Source organism: Cetorhinus maximus, chromosome 30, assembly GCF_964194155.1.
Source record: "Cetorhinus maximus chromosome 30, sCetMax3.hap1.1, whole genome shotgun sequence".
Classification (NCBI taxonomy): domain Eukaryota; kingdom Metazoa; phylum Chordata; class Chondrichthyes; order Lamniformes; family Cetorhinidae; genus Cetorhinus; species Cetorhinus maximus.
In genome coordinates this window covers 24,631,009-24,650,715 of record NC_135908.1, presented here as the reverse complement: position 1 = coordinate 24,650,715, position 19,707 = coordinate 24,631,009, and the positions used below count along the sequence as shown (strand labels likewise).

The 19,707-nt window shown below is 48.3% G+C and overlaps 1 protein-coding gene across 5 annotated transcripts in view; it reads right to left on the bottom strand.

Annotated features, from left to right (window-relative positions):
• Positions 1-19,707, bottom strand: part of LOC144670145 (talin-2) — a 345,177-nt gene that overhangs the window by 126,488 nt on the left and 198,982 nt on the right. For all 5 annotated transcript variants that reach the window (XR_013573826.1, XM_078532616.1, XM_078532619.1 and 2 more), the window contains 6 exons: positions 18,121-18,234; positions 12,224-12,358; positions 11,955-12,083; positions 8,975-9,077; positions 3,471-3,679; positions 732-851 (listed from right to left, as the gene is read on the bottom strand). Coding sequence is in view for 4 of the 5 variants with exons in the window: in XM_078532616.1 (XP_078388742.1) it covers positions 732-851; positions 3,471-3,679; positions 8,975-9,077; positions 11,955-12,083; positions 12,224-12,358; positions 18,121-18,234 (810 nt within the window). In the remaining variant the exon portion in view is untranslated. The remainder of the gene's footprint in view (positions 1-731; positions 852-3,470; positions 3,680-8,974; positions 9,078-11,954; positions 12,084-12,223; positions 12,359-18,120; positions 18,235-19,707) is intronic.

The following is a 19,707-nucleotide window of genomic DNA, read 5'->3' as shown; positions in this document are numbered from 1 at the left end:
GCACAGGAAAGGAGGCTCCAATAGCTCGACTTTGCACCTCTGTTAGGATCCAACAACGCTTTAATATCCAGAAACTTTGCCCTGCTTGCTATTGTGATTGCCAAGCGTGTAAGACAGGTTAGGTTTTCTCACACTCATGCACAATGTAATATTGAGCGAGTCCCACTGAGTGATGTTGGAAACCAATTCTACCAGGGCATGAACCTGTTTAACTGGTGTCTACTGGGTTCTCATTGCGCTGCCAGAATGTGGGGAAGTTGTGTTTTTGGATGAAGATGTGCGTTATCAGCTGGACAAAGTTGCTTACTATGGGTGGAGTAATTCGGGAATGTCATGACAAACAGTAGCTGCAAGACTGAGTCTTCCCAGCATTTTGTTAAGTGTGACTGTCGCCTGTCCAACAAGCGGGGTATCAGACTGGGATCAGTCTGACTTGGCCCTTCTTTGAATGTGGGTTATGACACTGGGCCTCCCATTTGGTGTAGACACATGGTCACTTTCCTCTGCTATTCTTACACATTCCATGCACATGGAATTGAGGATTCCAGATTTCTGTAAAACTGCGCTGGCCGTTTTGTTACAGTAAGGAGAAGAATTTTACTGATCGTGAGTGAAGGGGAGACTCTGGCCTGGTTGCCTGGATCACCTCCCAGGTCTTTGCATGATTTTTCTTTTTAAAAAATGGTCTATGCAAAATATCTTGGTGTTATGGTTCATTTTTAAAATCTTACCGAGTCAACCAGCAGTTTTTTGCTGGACTCTCCAATGCTTTTAAGTGCCATGTCAACATCCTTCTGCCCTGGCAAGCAGTTCACACAGCTGTTCAGCGAGTGAGATACCGACTTAGCCACCTTTAGAAAAGAAACAAACAATGTTGATACAACCATCCTGACCGGGGCTCAGAGGCATACTGACCGGCTCAAGAACAGTCCAGTTCACTGGTGTATCACATGGCAGCAGTCTACACCAAGGAGATGTCCCTGTGAACATGGTGAGAGGTGCCAATGCCACCTGAAGCACTAACAGCTTGGATTTATATAGCACCTTTATTGCGGTAAAACATTCGGAGGCACTTAGCAGCAGCGTTATTAAACCAAGTCTGACACCGAGCCACATATTAGGGAAAGTGACCAAAAACTTGGGCAAAGTGGTAAATTTTAAGAAGCGACTTTAAGGAGGAGAGAGGCCAAGAGGTGGAGAGGGAATTCCAGCGGGCCCAGGGAGCTGAAGTCATGGTTGCCAAAGGTGCAGCAATTAAAATCAGAGATACTCAAAAAGGCCAGGATTAGAGGCGTGCAGATATCTCAGAGGATTGCAGGGCTGGTGGAGGTCAGCGATATCTCAGAGATGTGTGGAGCTGGAGGGGATTGGAGAGAGCTTGGAGGATGGTAGGTTTGAAAGGGGTGAGACAGGGAACCTGAAAGGGGGAGAGAGTGAGAGAGAGAGGAGAAAGAGAGAGAGCGAGAAAGAGAGAGAGAGAGAGAGAGAGAGAACCTGAATAAACAAGTTGTCTTGTGCCATTTAGAGAGATCTTCGAGCATTCAGTTGGCAGTGACAGGACTAAAAGGACTGGAGATCATTCTATATCTTTTAGTTGGTTTTTGGGATGTGGGTGTCACTGGCCTTCATTGCTCACCCTAGAAAATGCAGAGATAGGCTTTCTTTTTGAGGGATTTGATACCCTCTGGTAATGGTGTTGGTGTTGGACCGGATTAAGCAGGTTGGCTAGTTTCTTTTGATAAAAGTCATCACCGAACCTGTTTGGAATGTAACAGGCAGGGAAATACTCAAAAATAAAAGCAGATTAAACATCAAATGAGCAATTATTTTCGAAGTGTCTAAACATTCCTAACAATTATAGATCAGCTAGTTTAGGAGAAATATTCTGAAATATTTTCAGGAGTGCGGAAGATAAATTGTGGAATAGTTTCTTCCATAGCAGTAATACCAGGGGTCTGAATAGATGAACACAAAGTTGGTGACTGTTTACAGAGAGAATCACAGATAAAGTTGAGGGATGGGGAGGAGGGGTCTCCTCACTAATGCAACCTCTGCCTTGTTGCTGCTTTTTAAAAATATTCATTCACGGGATGTGGGTGTCACTGGCTGGGCCAGCATTTATTGCCCATCCCCTAGTTGCCCTTGAGAAGGTGGTGGTGAGCTGCCTTCTTGAACCGCTGCAGTCCATGTGGTGTAGGTACACCCACAGTGCTGTTAGGGAGGGAGTTCCAGGATTTTGACCCAATGACAGTGAAGGAACGGCGATATATTTCCAAGTCAGGATGGTGAGTGACTTGGAGGGGAACTTCCAGGTGGTGGTGTTCCCATCTACCTGCTGCCCTTGTCCTTCTAGATGGTAGAGGTCGTGGGTTTGGAAGGTGCTGTCGAGGGAGCCTGGGTAAATTCCTGCAGTGCATCTTGTAGATGGTACACACTGCTGCTACTGTGCGTCGGTGGTGGAGGGAGTGAATGGTTATTGTGGTGGATGGGATGCCAACCAAGCGGGCTGCTTTGTTCTGGATGCTTCTGCTCGTGTTATCCTGCACTGCAGTCCACTGCTCAGGGATCAGTTTTACAGCGTCCTATCTCTCAATGCTGGGTAACAGAGTGAATTGAAGTACACTGTTGGGGAATTGAACAGGTCAGTTTGCTGCTCTGTGTAGTCTATCAAAAGACAACAAAGATAGTGGAGTGGGGAACTATTGAAGCTATTCAGACCCTTTCTAACTTACGAAGTTCCCATTTAAAGAAGTCCTTACAATATTGGGCCTAGTATTTATGTAGCCCTGTTTCATGTGTGACAGAGATGATGCTGTAATGTAGAGATCATGCCTATTACCCTGGGAAGGAGAGGACTCACTGAAGAGAAATAGACTCAAATATGAAAGGGACAATTTTAAGCCAATTTGTTCAGTGGGAATCCAATGGATTCAGGGGTCACCCACCTGCTGGGTTCATCTCTCCTGCATCCTCCAACTTTCCTCTTTCCTACCATGCTGATTAGGAAAGAAAGATTTGCATTTATATATCCTCTTTCACCACCTCATAATGTCCCAAAGTGCTTTACGGCCAACGAAGGTATTTTTGGAAGTGTACTCACTGCTGAATTTGTACACAGCAAGATTCCATAAGCAGATCATCTTGGTTTTTGTGATGCTGATTGAGGGATAAATACTGGCCAGGAGATGAGGGATAACGCTGCTGCTTTTTGAAGTCATGCCATGGGATCTTTTACATCCAACCGAGAGTGCAGACGACATCCGGCACTCTGGCAGGGCAGAACTGGGAATGTCAGCCTGGAATTCTGCTCAAATCTCTGGAACCTACAATCTTCTGACTCAGAGGAGAGTGTGCTACGCACTGAGCCACGGCTGACATCCTGATTTCAGTTAACCCTGGATCTTAGTATAGCACATATACACACACTATATATATTAATACAGTCTGAGGAAGGTGCTTGGTCTGCCAACCTGTGCCAGCCTTTGCTGACTCTCTGCGTCTCCGGGTGAGGCGAGTGCGTGCTTGGCTTCCTGGATCAGCACGGCAGATCCATCCATCACATCCCGAGCCGTATCCAGCATGGAATTCTGAGCCGGAGAGTTATCGGTTGAGGCTGCCACCCCACGGGCAGCTGATGCCAGTGTCTTGAGAGCTTGTGCTGTTTCTCGTGCAGCGATACCTGAGAGCAGGACACAATCGAGTGATCTAATGGAGCCCCTTTGGCACGTTAATAGATCAACGTAAAAAACAGAATCAAAACACCAAACAGCCTCCCGCCTCATCACCAAAGTTACTTTCTCCTACACTCAGCCACAGCCTCCTGGCCTGCTCTATTTCTCTGGGTGGGTCGGGGGATGTGGGAGGGCTCCTTATCCACTTGCCTCAGTGGCACAGTCTACATAAAAGCTCAGGGTATATCGGCCAGATCTCTGACACGGTCAATCACTGAACTTAAGCTTAAGAATGTCCCTGGCTGCCCTTCCCAAATGGTCCAAATATTTCAACTTTCATGTTTTTATTTTTATTCATTCATGGAATGTTGGTGTCGCTGGCTGGGCCAGCATTTATTGTCCATCCCTAATTGCCCTTGAGAAGGTGGTGGTGAGCTGCCTTCTTGAGCCGCTGCAGTCCCTGTGGTGTAGGTACACCCACAGTGCTGTTAGGGAGGGAGTTCCAGGATATTGACCCAGCGACAGTGAAGGAACGGCCGATATATTTCCAAGTCAGGATGGGGAGTGACTTGGAGGGGAATTTCCAGGTGGTGGTGTTCCCATCTATCTGCTGTCCTTGTCCTTCTAGATGGTAGTGGTCGTGGGTTTGGAAGGTGCTGTCAAAGGAGCCTTAGTGAGCTGCTGCAATGCACCTTGTAGGTGATACACACACTGCTGCTACTGTGCATCAATGGTGGAGGGAGTGAATGTTTGTGGATGTGGTGCCAGTCAAGCGGGCTGCTTTGTCCTGGATGGTTTCAAGCTTTCTAAGTTGTTGGAACCGCACTCATCCGGGCAAGTGGGGGGTATTTCATCACACTCCTGATTTGTGCCTTGTAGATCGTGGACAGGCTTTGGGGAGTCAGGAGATGAGTTACTTGCCACAGGATTCCTAGAATCTGACCTGCTCTTGTAGCCACAGTATTTATATGGCTAGTCCAGTTCAGTTTCTGGTCAATGGTAACCCCCCAGGATGTTAATAGTGGGGGATTCAGCGATGGTAATGCCATTGAATGTCAATGGGGCAATAGTTAAGTTCTCTCTTGTTGGAGGTGGTCACTGCCTGGCACAAATTTCCTTGGCCACTTGTCAGCCCAAACCTGGATATTGTCCAGGTCTTGCTGCATTTGGACATGGACTGCTTCAGTATCTGAGGAGTCGCGAATGGTGCTGAACATTATCATCAGTGAACATCCCCACTTTGGACCTTGCGATGGAAGGAAGGTCACTGATAAAGCAACTGAAGATGGTTGGGTTGAGGACACTACCCTGAGGAACACATGCAGTGATGTCCTGGAGCTGAGATGATTGACCTCCAGCAACCACAACCATCTTCCTTTGTGTTAGGTATGACTCCAACCAGCAGAGAGTTTTCCCCCTGATTCCCATTGACTCCAGTTTTGCTAGGGCTCCTTGATGCCACACTCAGTCAAATGTTGCTTTGATGTCAAGGACAGTCACTCTCACCTCACTTCAGGAGTTCAGCTCTTTTGCCCATGTTTGAACCAAGGCTGTAATGAGGTCAGGAGCTGAGTGGCTCTGGTGGAATCCAAACTGGGCGTCAGTGAGCAGGTTATTGCTAAGTAAGTGCTGCTTGATAGCACTGTTGATGACCCCTTCCATTACTTTACTGATTATCAAGAGTAGACTGATGGGGCGGTAATTGGCTGGGTTGGATTTGTCCTGTTTTTTGTGTACAGGACATCCCTGGGTAATTTTTCACATAGCTGGGTAGATGCCAGTGTTATAGCTGTACTGGAACAGCTTGGCTAGGGGCACGGCAAGTTCTGGAGCACAAGTCTTCAGCACTATTGCTGGGATATTGTCAAGGCCCATAGGCTTAGCAGGATCCAGTGCCTTCAGCCGTTGCTTGGAGTGCATCTAATTGGTTGGAGACTAGAAGCTGTGATGCAGGGGACCTCCGGAGGAGGCCGAGATGCATCATCCATTCGGCATTTTTGGCTGAAGATGGCTGCAAATGCTTCAGCTTTATCTTTTGCACTGATGTGCTGGGCTCCCCCATCACTAAGGATGGGGATATTTGTGGAGCCTCCTCCTCCAGTGAGTTGTTTAATTGTCCACGACCATTCAGGACTGGATTTGATCTGATCTGTTGGTTATGGGATCACTTAGCTCTGTCTATCATTTGCTGCTTCTGTTTTTTAACATGCATGAGGTCCTGTTGACACCTCATTTTTAGGTGTGCCTGGTGCTGCTCCTGGCATGCCCTCCTGCACTCTTTATTGAACCAGGGTTGATCCCTTGACTTGATGGTAATGGTAGAGTGGGGTAATATGCCGGGCCATGAGGTTACAGATTGTGTTGAGTACAATTCTGCTGCTGCTGATGGCCCACAGCGCCTCATGGATACCCAGTTTTGAGCTGCTAGATCTGTCCTGAATCTGACCCTTAGAGCACGGTGATAGTGCCACACAACATGATGGATGGCATCCTCAATGTGAAAGCGGGACTTCATCTCCACAACGACTGTGCGGTGATCACTCATGAGCTATCCTAGAAATGATACAGATACAGGAGGGGGCGTAAATGAATCTGTCAGAGGTGTAGGTTACAGACAGCATTATATCTCTGAGCCCTGAGCAGCGTGAACTAGATTTATCTTCATCTTCAATTTGCTTCCCACTGTAAACACTTGCTGCTTCTGTTATTCTTCATACAACTGAGGTACTGATTCTGTTTTATCGTTGATTGCTTGTCATGTTTTGCTTTCCAATTTTGAGAAGTCCTGCTGAAAAATGAATTAGAACAGGAAGCAAGCTGCAAAAATAATGAACTCTGTAAAAATAGCTGGACTCTGAAGGACTCTTGACTGTTCCCTGCGAGAGACTCTGACTGTATTTTTGAAGTATAATGTCGAAAACAGCATCGGGTTTCGTCACAGTAAGGTCCCTAAACGGCAACGTGATAATAAATAGATCGCCTGTTTTAATGAACACACTGGTCCGTTGTAGTAAATGGACACATTTATTGGGTGAAATCTGAAATTAAAGTGAATCTAATGGGATATGTTGTTATAGGTTCAGGAAATTATACCAGGCTTTCACGTTGAGTTTTGAATCTTATACGAAGTATTCTGTACCTCCCTCTGCTCGCTGTCTATCCCCTACCTCACTCCACCCATTGAGGCCATCATTTTGAACCCGAGAAAAGACAATTCAGAGTATTTTCTGAACAGCCAGACTCCTGGAATTGTAGAGAAGGAAAGGGATTCAGGTGTTCATGTTGAAAAAACACTGAAATCTGCCTGGCAGCTCGAGAAAGTTATCCAAAAGATTAAAGGCCAATATCTCTGGTAATTAACAGGGCAAGTACCTTTTTAACAAGCTGATAATTCTTAATACAATTTCAGAATGGGAACAATTTAAACCATCGGGTCTCACTCCTGCAGGGAGTAGCTTGAAATTGGACATTTAAAAAAATGATAAACTGAACATTTTTACTTGTTCCTGTACAGTGTCCATCACATTGAACTGTACCCACCTGTACAGTGTCCATTACATTGAACTGTACCCACCTGTACAGTGTCCATTACACTGAACTGTACCCACCTCTACAGTGTCCATTACACAACTGTACCCACCTATACAGGGCCCATTACACTGAACTGTACCCACCTGTACAGTGTCCATTACATTGAACTGTACCCACCTGTACAGTGTCCATTACACTGAACTGTACCCACCTGTACAGTGTCCATTACATTGAACTGTACCCACCTGTACAGAGCCCATTACACTGAACTGTACCCACCTGTACAGAGCCCATTACATTGAACTGTACCCACCTGTACAGTGTCCATTACACTGAACTGTACCCACCTGTACAGTGCCCATTACACTGAACTGTACCCACCTGTACAGAGCCCATTACATTGAACTGTACCCACCTGTACAGTGTCCATTACACTGAACTGTACCCACCTGTACAGAGCCCATTACACTGAACTGTACCCACCTGTACAGAGCCCATTACATTGAACTGTACCCACCTGTACAGTGCCCATTACACTGAACTGTACCCACCTGTAGTGCCCATTACACTGAACTGTACCCACCTGTACAGTGCCCATTACACTGAACTGTACCCACCTGTACAGAGCCCATTACATTGAGCTGTACCCACCTGTACAGTGCCCATTACACTGAACTGTACCCACCTGTACAGTGCCCATTACACTGAGCTGTACCCACCTGTACAGTGCCCATTACACTGAAATGTACCCACCTCTACAGTGTCCATTACACTGAACTGTACCCACCTGTACAGAGCCCATTACACTGAACTGTACCCACCTGTACAGAGCCCATTACATTGAACTGTACCCACCTGTACAGTGTCCATTACACTGAACTGTACCCACCTGTACAGAGCCCATTACACTGAGATGTACCCACCTGTACAGTGTCCATTACATTGAACTGTACCCACCTGTACAGTGCCCATTACACTGAACTGTACCCACCTGTACAGTGCCCATTACACTGAACTGTACCCACCTGTACAGTGCCTATTACACTGAATTGTACCCACCTGTACAGGGCCCATTACACTGAACTGTACCCACCTGTACAGGGCCCATTACACTGAACTGTACCCACCTGTACAGAGCCCATTACAGTGAACTGTACCCACCTGTACAGAGCCCATTACAATGAACTGTACCCATCTGTACAGGGCCCATTACACTGAATTGTACCCACCTGTACAGGGCCCATTACACTGAACTGTACCCACCTGTACAGTGCCCATTACACTGAACTGTACCCACCTGTACAGTGCCCATTACACTGAACTGTACCCACCTGTACAGTGCCCATTACACTGAACTGTACCCACCTGTACAGTGCCCATTACACTGAACTGTACCCACCTGTACAGTGTCCATTACACTGACTGTACCCACCTGTACAGTGTCCATTACACTGAACTGTACCCACCTGTACAGGGCCCATTACACTGAACTGTACCCACCTATACAGTGCCCATTACACTGAACTGTACCCACCTGTACAGTGCCCATTACACTGAACTGTACCCACCTGTACAGTGCCTATTACACTGAATTGTACCCACCTGTACAGGGCTAATTACACTGAGCTGTACCCACCTGTACAGTGCCCATTACACTGAGCTGTACCCACCTGTACAGAGCCCATTACACTGAGCTGTACCCACCTGTACAGTGCCCATTACACTGAGCTGTATCCACCTGTACAGTGCCCATTACACTGTGCTGCACCCACCTGTATAATGTTCATTGCCTTGAGCTGCACAGGTTAGCAGCTGCGCCATTGAAGAGCCAACAGCCTTGGATGTGCTCCCCAGGTCCTGAGCACATTTCTCCAGCTGAAAGGGTAGCAAGACAAGAATCCATTACTGGACAGACCCAACATCGCCAAACCATGCAAACAAAGCCCCATTCATTTCTCCCAAAGTTTGCTCCTTCCTTTTCTAAAGCTGATCCAGTTTAGCGCTGCAGCCCCCGCTCGGACTTCATTGGGAGGTGCTACATTCATCCTCAAGATGTGCGAATCACTGTCAAGGCTGACATTCACTGCCCATCCCTCACTGTCCTGAAGGGGAGCCAGGGGTCTACCTTCTTCAACCACTGGTCATGGTTTTGTACAACTGAGTGGCTCAATAGGCCACCTCACAGCTAAGATTCAAACATTAAGATAAAAGCAAAGTACTGCAGATGCTGGAAATCTGAAATAAAAACAGAAAATGCTGGTAAAACTCAGCAGGTCTGACAGCGTCTGTGGAGAGAGAGACAGAGTTAACCTTTCCAGTCTGTAGGACCCTTCTTCAGAACTCAGAGATAAGATTCAAACATATTGTTGTAGGACTGCAGTCCATATAGGTCAGACTGGGTAAGAATGCCTTTTGTAAATAGGTAAATGTGTAAATTATTGTATGTTATGACAGAGCAGACAAACAGAGAACTGTAGGCTGGGCCGGGCAAAGCAGTTTGAGCTTAATCCTTTCCTCAGTCACATGTGCACATATACCTTCCAACAGGGATTATTGGACATCTGACAAGAGCAAGAACCCAAGATGATCTTCCTCTCCCTACCCCATGGCTGTGGAATCAATCTGTGGAATCTCAGCCCAACCCTCATAGCCTTCCCAGCCTGAATGACCCAGAAACTACACCGCACTCGAACATGGGTGGGCTGAGTATGGTTTCAATAATTAGCCAATTCAGTATTACCCTCAAGCTAATCAGTGACAGAAGCAGAGGGTGTGACTTGGACTGGATTCATCTGGAGAAATGTGAAGGTACAGGAGTCAAAGAATGTGATCGATAGCAGGGCGATCGCAAAGGATTTCGCTCTGGGCAGACAGGAGTGGGAGAAATGGGTTGCCTTGTTTACCACTAGGCAGGTGCTCACTCATTGAAATATTGTTTCCAAAGAGGTTCTGAACCTCCCCTCCATTGCGCTAAACAAGGTGAAACAGCTTGTTATAGTCTCGAATCTCAGCAAACACTGGTTAACAACATCACCTCCCACTGCACAAAGATTGTTCAAACATTTCTGTGTAATTATCTTCTCAAATTGACTGTCAATTGCAGAACCTGCTGTGGCCTTTGAGGCATCAGCAAGGCCGCTTGGGTCAGAGTTCATGGTGGCTGAAGGCGATTGCTTAATACATCTTGTACTACTCAACAACCTCAAACTGCGTTGGCTGAATTTCATAGACAAACAAACTGAGAAGTTTCACCACAAGAGCGATATTGAAAATATCTGGATGGAAAGGGATGCTTTCATTCCAATGTTGCTCATGTCAAATGAATGGGATTGTCAGGGAGCAGAGCAAGAGAAATTCAATCCAATAATAAGGTGCACATGACACGGTCCATTGATATCAATTCGTGAGACCTGTGGATGGGGACAAGAGTATTAGCTCTTACACACCACTCTGTCATGTGACTGAATTGGGCTGTAAATAATTCCTGGCTTCGAGGTCAGGTTTGTATTTTGTTAAATACACTGCCACTGGTTCACTTATATGGCTGACTGTTTGAAATGTGATTTTATACATCGGGTCTAGCTGGTGCCTTGGTCTAATTCCCTTAACCCTGGAAGGACCTGCAGACTTGAGACACTCTGAGTTTCTCATTATCCTTGTTTTGTAAATGCATTCGGTTAATGTAACAATCTCGAGAACATTAAACACACAGACCAACCTGCCGGAGTACGTAAAAAAAAAACTATATTTCAGAAATACACAATTCCGATTGGTACGATGGGTGAAGTACAAAACAGGAACATCCATACAACAACCACCACCTGCATTTATATAGCCCCTGTTGGAGAATACGCTTGGTTTTGCAAGTGGTTGCTTAAAGTCGAGTATCTGAAGATTGCACATCAGCACTGAACCACTGAAATTCAGCCTGTATAAGAATAGGGCTGATCACAGAATATTTACAGTGCAGAAGGAGGCTATTTGGCTCATCGAGTTTACACTAGACTCGTGGTTAATGTGCAGCCCAATCAAGTTCACCTGGATTTTGATTAATAAACGTCAAACTGACTGTTTGTGTTGTAATGATATAAAGACACCAATCACTCATAAAGGATTGTGCAAACACACTGCGGGGGGGTCCATCTATTGATTCTGGGTACATGTGAACAGATAGATATACACGGACAGAGAAGGTCCAAAGTGCTTTAAAACAATCCCAGTGGCTGTCTGACAACTCACAACCCCTTCAAACTTCAGATAATTAACCTCATCATCTTTTATTTTGTTCCATTTTTTTAATACTTTGGTACAAGCAACAATCATTCTTAGAACTGCACCCAAAGAGATGGATACAGTTTTGATGCATTCCTTCTTTAATTTCTCCTTCCAGACACATTCTAACCCAGCCTGTCCTCAATTCAGCATCCACACCTTCCAGCATGGGAACCCAGGAACAAGCATCCCACTCTCCGGCCGGGATTCAGGAGCAAAGGAAGTTGGAGTGAATGATCCAGGGGTAGTCCAGCCAGCTGGTGTCCCAGTGTAGCTGGTGAGATGAAGGTGAACAAGTCTCTTAATCTAGCCCCGCGATACTTCAGGGGTCACTCATTTGCAATGAACTGACCAGAATAAACAAGCCTGTTTCTTTTTGTCACAATTCGCACTTCATTCTTAAAATAGATTTCAATGGTGATGTGGACACAATCTCCATTCAAAGAGACAAGAATGGTTTGAGATGGATGTTCACCTTACCGTCTCCCCTGGCAGTGGCTTCAATTGCCCCTCAGCTGCTGCCATCTTGGCATCCTGTAGTTCGTTCCTCAGAGTCTGCACTGACTGCAAAGCAGAGTCGATTTCCATGGGCCCACACGCTTCATGAGCCTGGATTCAAGAGAATCGCAAACTGTTGCTTGCGTTCGTTCTTTTAAGTCTTCTCTTAAGTTACCAAACTGTTCACACGCACAAAAACATACAGCCTCAGTCGAAGCTGAGAGAAGGCTGACCTTCCACTTGTTACTGACCTTTTGCACAGACGTTCGGAGTTCAGCCAGGCTTGTGGCAAGGTTCTTGGCGCATTGGCCAAGCTGCATGGCAGCGGCCTGGTCAGCGACTGTGGGCACTGCGGCTTTAGCAGAGGAAACCATCTTACTTCCAGGCTAGAGAAACACAATGGTGAGATTAAGAAGAAGGACCTGCATTTGTATAGCGCCTTTCACAACCTCAGGATGTGCCAAGGTGCTTTACAAATAATGAAGCACTTTTGAAGTGTAGTCACAGCTGTGATGTAGGAAACTCTGCAGCCCGTTTTACACAGCAAGCTCCCACAATGAGCAACGTGGTAGTGGCCAGATCCACTGTTTTTGGTGATGGTGAGTGAAGGATAAATATTGGCTCAGACAAGCCTGTTCTTCTTCAAAATAGTGCCATGGGATATTTCACATCCAGCTCAGAGGATTAACAGAGCCTCATGTTTCACCTGAAAGATGGCACCTCTGACAGTGCAGCACTCCCTCAGTACTGACCCTCCGACAGTGTGGCACTCCCTCAGTACTGACCCTCTGACAGTGCAGCACTCACTCAGTACTGACCCTCCGACAGTGCGGCACTCCCTCAGTACTGACCCTCTGACAGTGCAGCACTCCCTCAGTACTGACCCTCCGACAGTGTGGCACTCCCTCAGTACTGACCCTCCGACAGTGCGGCACTCCCTCAGTACTGACCCTCTGACAGTGCAGCACTCCCTCAGTACTGACCCTCTGACAGTGTGGCACTCCCTCAGTACTGACCCTCTGACAGTGCGGCGCTCCCTCAGTACTGACCCTCCGACAGTGCGGCTCTCCCTCAGTACTGACCCTCCAACATACGGCACTCCCTCAGTACTGACCTCCGACAGTGCGGCGCTCCCTCAGTACTGACCCTCCGACATACGGCACTCCCTCAGTACTGACCCTCCGACATACGGCACTCCCTCAGTACTGACCCTCCGACAGTGCAGCACTCCCTCAGTACTGACCCTCTGACAGTGCAGCACTCCCTCAGTACTGACCCTCCGACATACGGCACTCCCTCAGTACTGACCCTCCGACAGTGCGGCACTCCCTCAGTACTGACCCTCCGACAGTGCGTCGCTCCCTCAGTACTGACCCTCCGACAATGTAGCTCTCCCTTAGTACTGACCCTCCAACATACGGCACTCCCTCAGTACTGACCCTCCGACATACGGCACTCCCTCAGTACTGACCCTCTGACAGTGCGGCGCTCCCTCAGTACTGACCCTCTGACAGTGCAGCACTCCGTCAGTACTGACCCTCTGACAGTGCAGCACTCCCTCAGTACTGACCCTCCGACATTGCGGCTCTCCCTCAGTACTGACCTTCTGACAGTGCGGCGCTCCCTCAGTACTGACTCTCTGACAGTGCAGCATTCCCTCAGCACTGCCCCTCTGACAGTGCAGCACTCCGTCAGTACTGACCCTCCGACAGTGCGGCTCTCCCTCAATACTGACCCTCCGACAATGTAGCTCTCCCTCAGTACTGACCCTCTGACAGTGCGGCACTCCCTCAGTACTGACCCTCCGACAGTGCGGCACTCCCTCAGTACTGACCCTCCGACAGGACAGTGCTTCCTCAACACTGCATGTGTCAGCCTGGATTATGTGCTCAAATCTCTGGAGTGGGGCTTGAACCCACAACCTCCTGGCCCAGAGGTGAGCGTGCTCCCCACTGAGCCATGACTGAGTTATAAATACACCAGCCTTCAAAATCCAAAACAATACTGTAGCACTTTCTGCAGCTATCAGTGGAATGAATACAGACTCTCAGAAACCTGTCCACAACTGATTTCAGCATTTTCAGAGAGACTATAAAAAGTTAATTATTTAAACCACAAATACATTTATCTGTTTGATTATGTTTACTGCTGTATAACACCATTAGAATTGGGTTTACTTGCAGAGTGCCATTAACAGTGCAATTAGGAAAACTGCAATGGAACAAACAGATTGAGGTACCAACATATGTGGATTATTAATTAAGCTGGAGAAACAAACATGAAGCAAAACCTATTAATATGTTCAGTGACGGTGGTCTGATTTAATGTCTAGCTGTCAAACACAATTATGAGAAACAATATATTAGAGGCACAGGGACCAGGGAATACTCTAAGCCAGCATGTCCTGGTAGCTCACATCAAGACCTATGTGAATTATGATGGGTTTCAATGTATAGGTTTTGGTTTATTTGCATCCCACTCACCACCTTAAACATTCACTCCCTCCACTACTGACGCACAGGAGCAGCAGTGTGTGTACCATCTACAAGATGCACTGCAGCAACTCACCAAGGTTCCTTCATCAGCACCTTCTAAACCCATGACCACTACCATCTAGAAGGACAAGGGCAGCAGATAGATGGGAACACCACCACCTGGAAGTTCCTCTCCAAGCCACTCACCATCCTGACTTGGAAATATATCGGCCGTTCCTTCACTGTCGCTGGGTCAAAATCCTGGAACTCCCTCCCTAACAGCACTGTGGGTGTACCTACAGCAGTTCAAGAAGTCAGCTCACCACCACCTTCTCACGGGATCACTGAGGGGAATCCCAGTAGTTACCTGCATTCTAAGCAGTGGGTTCAGGCTTAGAAAGAACCTGAAGCACTGGGAGGGAGAGTCTCAATGTATGTCAAAGCTTTTTGCAAAGAACAATACATTGACAAAACAACACAAAGCAGGCCATTCAGCCCAACAGCTTTGTGTTGGTGCTTATCAGAGAAGTTATCCTATCACAGTTAACCTCCCTTCCCCCACCTGTCGAATTGAATCTTGAAGGTTGACGTAATTTGTATCTCAAGCACTAACTCTGGAAGTAAATTTCTTTGTTTCACAGTTCTCGAGGAAGATGTTTCTCTTGATCGTTTACATTCAATGTTGTATCTATGGCCTCTTGTTCTTGATCTCTCAACTATTGGAAATGGTTTGTGTTTCTCAAGCCTCTCCTACCTCCTCATAATCTGACAGATTGCCAGTATCACCCTGTGCCCAGTCCCAATGGAAACATACCCAATGTTCCTATCTGCCCTTACATTCAGATTTCCTCATACCAGGCAGAATCTGAGTGAGTCTGCAGTGTACCCTTCATCAAACCTCAGTATCAATCCTATAGTGTGGAGCTCAAACAGAACACTGTACTCTGACTGTAATCTGACTACACTCTGACTGTACTCTGACTGCACTCTGACTGCACTCTGACTGTGCTCCTAATGAGCTCGCCTTTTACATCCTGTGCATCTTCAGAGAGAATTTTGGATCTTGTTCATTTTTGACAGTGTTATCAACCTGTGGTCGATGTTCTGTGGGCCTGTTGCCCAAGTCTCTCTGTTCTCCCCAGCACCATTCCTGCTTTCATTCAGTGTTAACAATTAACACTCATGAGACTGAATTCCACCTGCCACTTTATAGCTAATTCTCCCATCTTAGAAATCTGCCTTGACAGCTTTCTTTGATCTTCTAAAGAATTAACTATGTCTAATCTTTGATACATTTTACAACTATTAACAACACTCTCAAAGCCAACATCCAAATCATTCATTATACATTGAACAGAAGGGCCCCAAAATTCAACTCTGGGCACCACACCCCACTTCCAACCCCTTCCCATTCCCAACCACTGCCAACCGCTGCCCACTGCCCAACCACTGCCCATTTTTGCCCACTCCCAACCACTGCCCACTCCCAACCACTGCCCACTCCCAACCACTGCCCACTCCCAACCACTGCCCACTCCCAACCACTGCCCACTGCTGCCCACTGCCCAACCGCTGCCCGCTCCCAGCCATCACAATCACGACCCACTTCCCAAAGCTGTAAAACTGCCCTTATTGTTGACTTTGTTTTCTTTCTTTGAACCAGTTTTTAATCCAATTTTCTATCTTTTCCCTGCATCTCCATATCCCTAAATCTTCCCTCATAATCTCCTGTGTGGTAAAATGTTAAAAGCTTTGCTGAAATCTGTGTCCACTGCAACGACCATCCCTCACAGCTGCCATGCTTGGAGAAGCGATGTGGGGAGGGCCTAGCGTCCCTGGTGTGGTCAAGGTAAGAAAATGAGGGGCCTAAAGAGTGGTGTCAGTACTGTCCACATGTGGCTCTATCTCAGGGTGTTTACTGGCAGAGTCCTTACAGATCTTTGAGTTCATTAACAACATTTCAATTACTGCCACTGAGAGTGATCTTGGATAATGTCCTTTACAATGTGTAGAAGGGAGGGCCAGCTGAGCCTGCAAGTACAGCCAAGTCCCACAGAGTGGCGAGTACTGGACACTAACTGGAACATTCAGTAAAGAGACATCAAAAAAACACAACATTGTTTTTTCCACAATAAAGAAATGTCCCTATCTCTCCTGTAACCAACATGTGTCAACCATGAGGTGTGCCAATACATTCAGCTCTCTCATTACGCTAGTCTCAACCAAAAACAATGGAGATACACATGAATAAAGTGAAACCAATGTAATGTGAAATATTTACAAGTGAAATTTTAATTTGAAAAGCGCCTGTTGTGTTCTCAACTCATACGTTACTATGACTGGAGTTAAACAGGAAAGCTGTGGCCGGGATACAGAGCCTCCCTGTTTGTCCGGGAAGATGTTTTATAACCCGCCCATACCTGCTGCACCGTCAGTTTACAGCGGCTTTCACCACTGAACAGCTTCGCCGCCGCGTGATCACACGTGTCTCCTGTGCACGCCTGACACTTTCACTTTTAATTAGAATCATGTGGGAATCAGGAAGAAGCAGGAGTGGAAGTGACACCCACTTCCTGTTCCACCATCAGGAATGGCATACCACTGACCAAATCCACCTCCCCACCCCCACGAGAGAGAAAAAGAGTGAGGGAGACAGAGACAGAGAATAAAAGACAGACAGACAGAGGACGACACAGGCAAACAAAAAAGGAGAGATAGGGACTGAGAAACAGATGGGCGGACGTAGAGATGGACGGGTGGGCGGGCGGACGGAGAGACGGGCGGACGGAGAGACGGGCGGGAGGGTGGACGGAGAGACGGGCGGACGGAGAGACGGACGGACGGAGAGACGGGCGGGAGGGTGGACGGAGAGACGGGCGGATGGAGAGACGGATGGGAGGCCGGACGGAGAGACAGGCGGACAGAGAGACGGGCGGACGGAGAGACGGACGGACGGAGAGACGGGCGGGAGGGTGGACGGAGAGACGGGCGGATGGAGAGACAGATGGGAGGCCGGACGGAGAGACAGGCAGACGGAGAGACGGGCGGGAGGGTGGACGGAGAGACGGGCGGATGGAGAGACGGATGGGAGGCCGGACGGAGAGACAGGCGGACGGAGAGACGGGCGGGAGGGTGGACGGAGAGACGGGCGGGAGGGCGGACGGAGAGACGGGCGGATGGAGAGACGGATGGGAGGCCGGACGGAGAGACAGGCGGACGGAGAGACGGGCGGGCGGGTGGACGGAGAGACGGGCAGGCGGGTGGACGGAGAGACGGGCAGGCGGGTGGACGGAGAGACGGGCGGGAGGGCGGACAGAGAGACGGGCGGGAGGGCGGACGGAGAGACGGGCGGGAGGGCGGACGGAGAGACGGGCGGGAGGGCGGACGGAGAGACGGGCGGGAGGGCGGAGAGACGGGCGGGAGGGCGGAGAGACGGGCGGGAGGGCGGACGGAGAGACGGGCGGGAGGGCGGACGGAGAGACGGGTGGGAGGGCGGACGGAGAGACGGGCGGGAGGGTGGACGGAGAGACGGGCGGGCGGAGGATCGGTCGGGAGGGCGGGCGGAGAGAGGGGCGGGAGGGTGGACGGAGAGACGGGAAGACGGGCGGAGAGACGGGCGGGAGGGTGGACGGAGAGACGGGCGGACGGAAAGACTGGAAGACAGAGAGACGTACCTGAAGGAAGTTTTGGCTGGCAATAATCAAAGCGAGTTGGGCACTAAGATTCTCTGGCTCCGCTTGACTTCCTCGGACACCTTGCACCAGCTGAGGTATATAATCAGCGACAGCCTGCAGAAAGGAAACATAACGTGTGTGAGGAAACTCTTTCTGGAAACTGCTTGTGTTTTAAGCAGCCGCTTGATCAGCTTCCCATCGACCACCTTCAACATTCACTCCCTCACCACTGATGCACAGGAGCAGCAGTGTGTACCATCTACACTGCAGGAATTCACCAAGGCTCCTTCGACAGCACCTTCCAAACCCATGACTGCTACCATCTAGAAGGACAAGGGCAGCAGATAGATGGGAACACCACCACCTGGAAGTTCCCCTCCAAGCCACTCACTATCCTGACTTGGAAATATATCGCCGTTCCTTCACTGTCGCTGGGTCAAAATCCTGGAACTCCCTCCCTAACAGCACTGTGGGTGTACCTACACCACATGGACTGCAGCGGCTCAAGAAGACAGCTCACCACCACCTTCTCAAGGGCAATTAGGGGATGGGCAATAAAACAAAAGAAGGAAAAAAAGGGAGTGTGGGAAAGAAGAGATGAAGGAAATAAAAAGATTGTATTTCTGTAGCACCCACCTCAGGACATCCCAAAGCACTTTGCAGCCAATGAAGTGCTTTTGAATTTTTGGTGCAGTCTAGGGGAGCTGTGTTTCACACTGTGCAGTTCCCCAAGCTGCAAGGGAGGCTTATCTCAGTGAGACCCAGCTCAGAATAAACCTCACTGAGAAATTTCATCGGATGGTAAAGGCTCAGTCTTTCATCACGGAGTTAAACTCCCTCCATTAGTGTTATTGAATGAAGGATCAGATCCAAACCTGTCCAGCTGGTTTTGTGTATCAAACTCCTGAGGATTCCCACCAGAAAATCTTCTCTATTTCCAATGACCAGTTCTGGCTGCTTTGGTTTTTTTATTTCCATTCCAGAGGCTTCCCATTCTTCGATGGACACCCCCATTCCCAAACACAGGGACATTACACCCCCAACACCCCACTTATGCCAGGGACCCTCTACCCTTCCTTCGAGGGACACCCCTGACTCCTGCCAGGATGCTCCCCCAAACTCCTAGGGATGTCCTACCCCTGACCTCTCAGGCAGGCTCCTGACCTCTCCCAGGGATGCCCCTTTCCCGCTCCCAGCCTGCTGGGAAGTTTCAGGCAGGGCTGGTAAAGCCCCAAAGGATACTCATCCATTTTCCCAGACGTGCTGAATGGAGCAGAGCAGAGGGAATCATTTCATTTCTATTTTGAATAATTGATATTTCATGCTTCCTGAAGTGAGGGGTGTTAGCGCTGGGAAATAGAACCCATCACTTCAGGCGTCTGCTCTCAAACATAGTTCTCGCTGGGCTGGTAAAACACTGAATATTTCATGCCCATTTCGTCCTTACAGAAACAGCCTCAAATACACCAATTTCAGTTTCTCCCCAGGATCCTCCGGCCTCGAGTGAGGAAACGTCCATCCCATTAACTCAGGCCTTGATTTGAAGCTGTGAACCAGAGGTGAAAGGTCAGCGCCCCATTTCCCAAC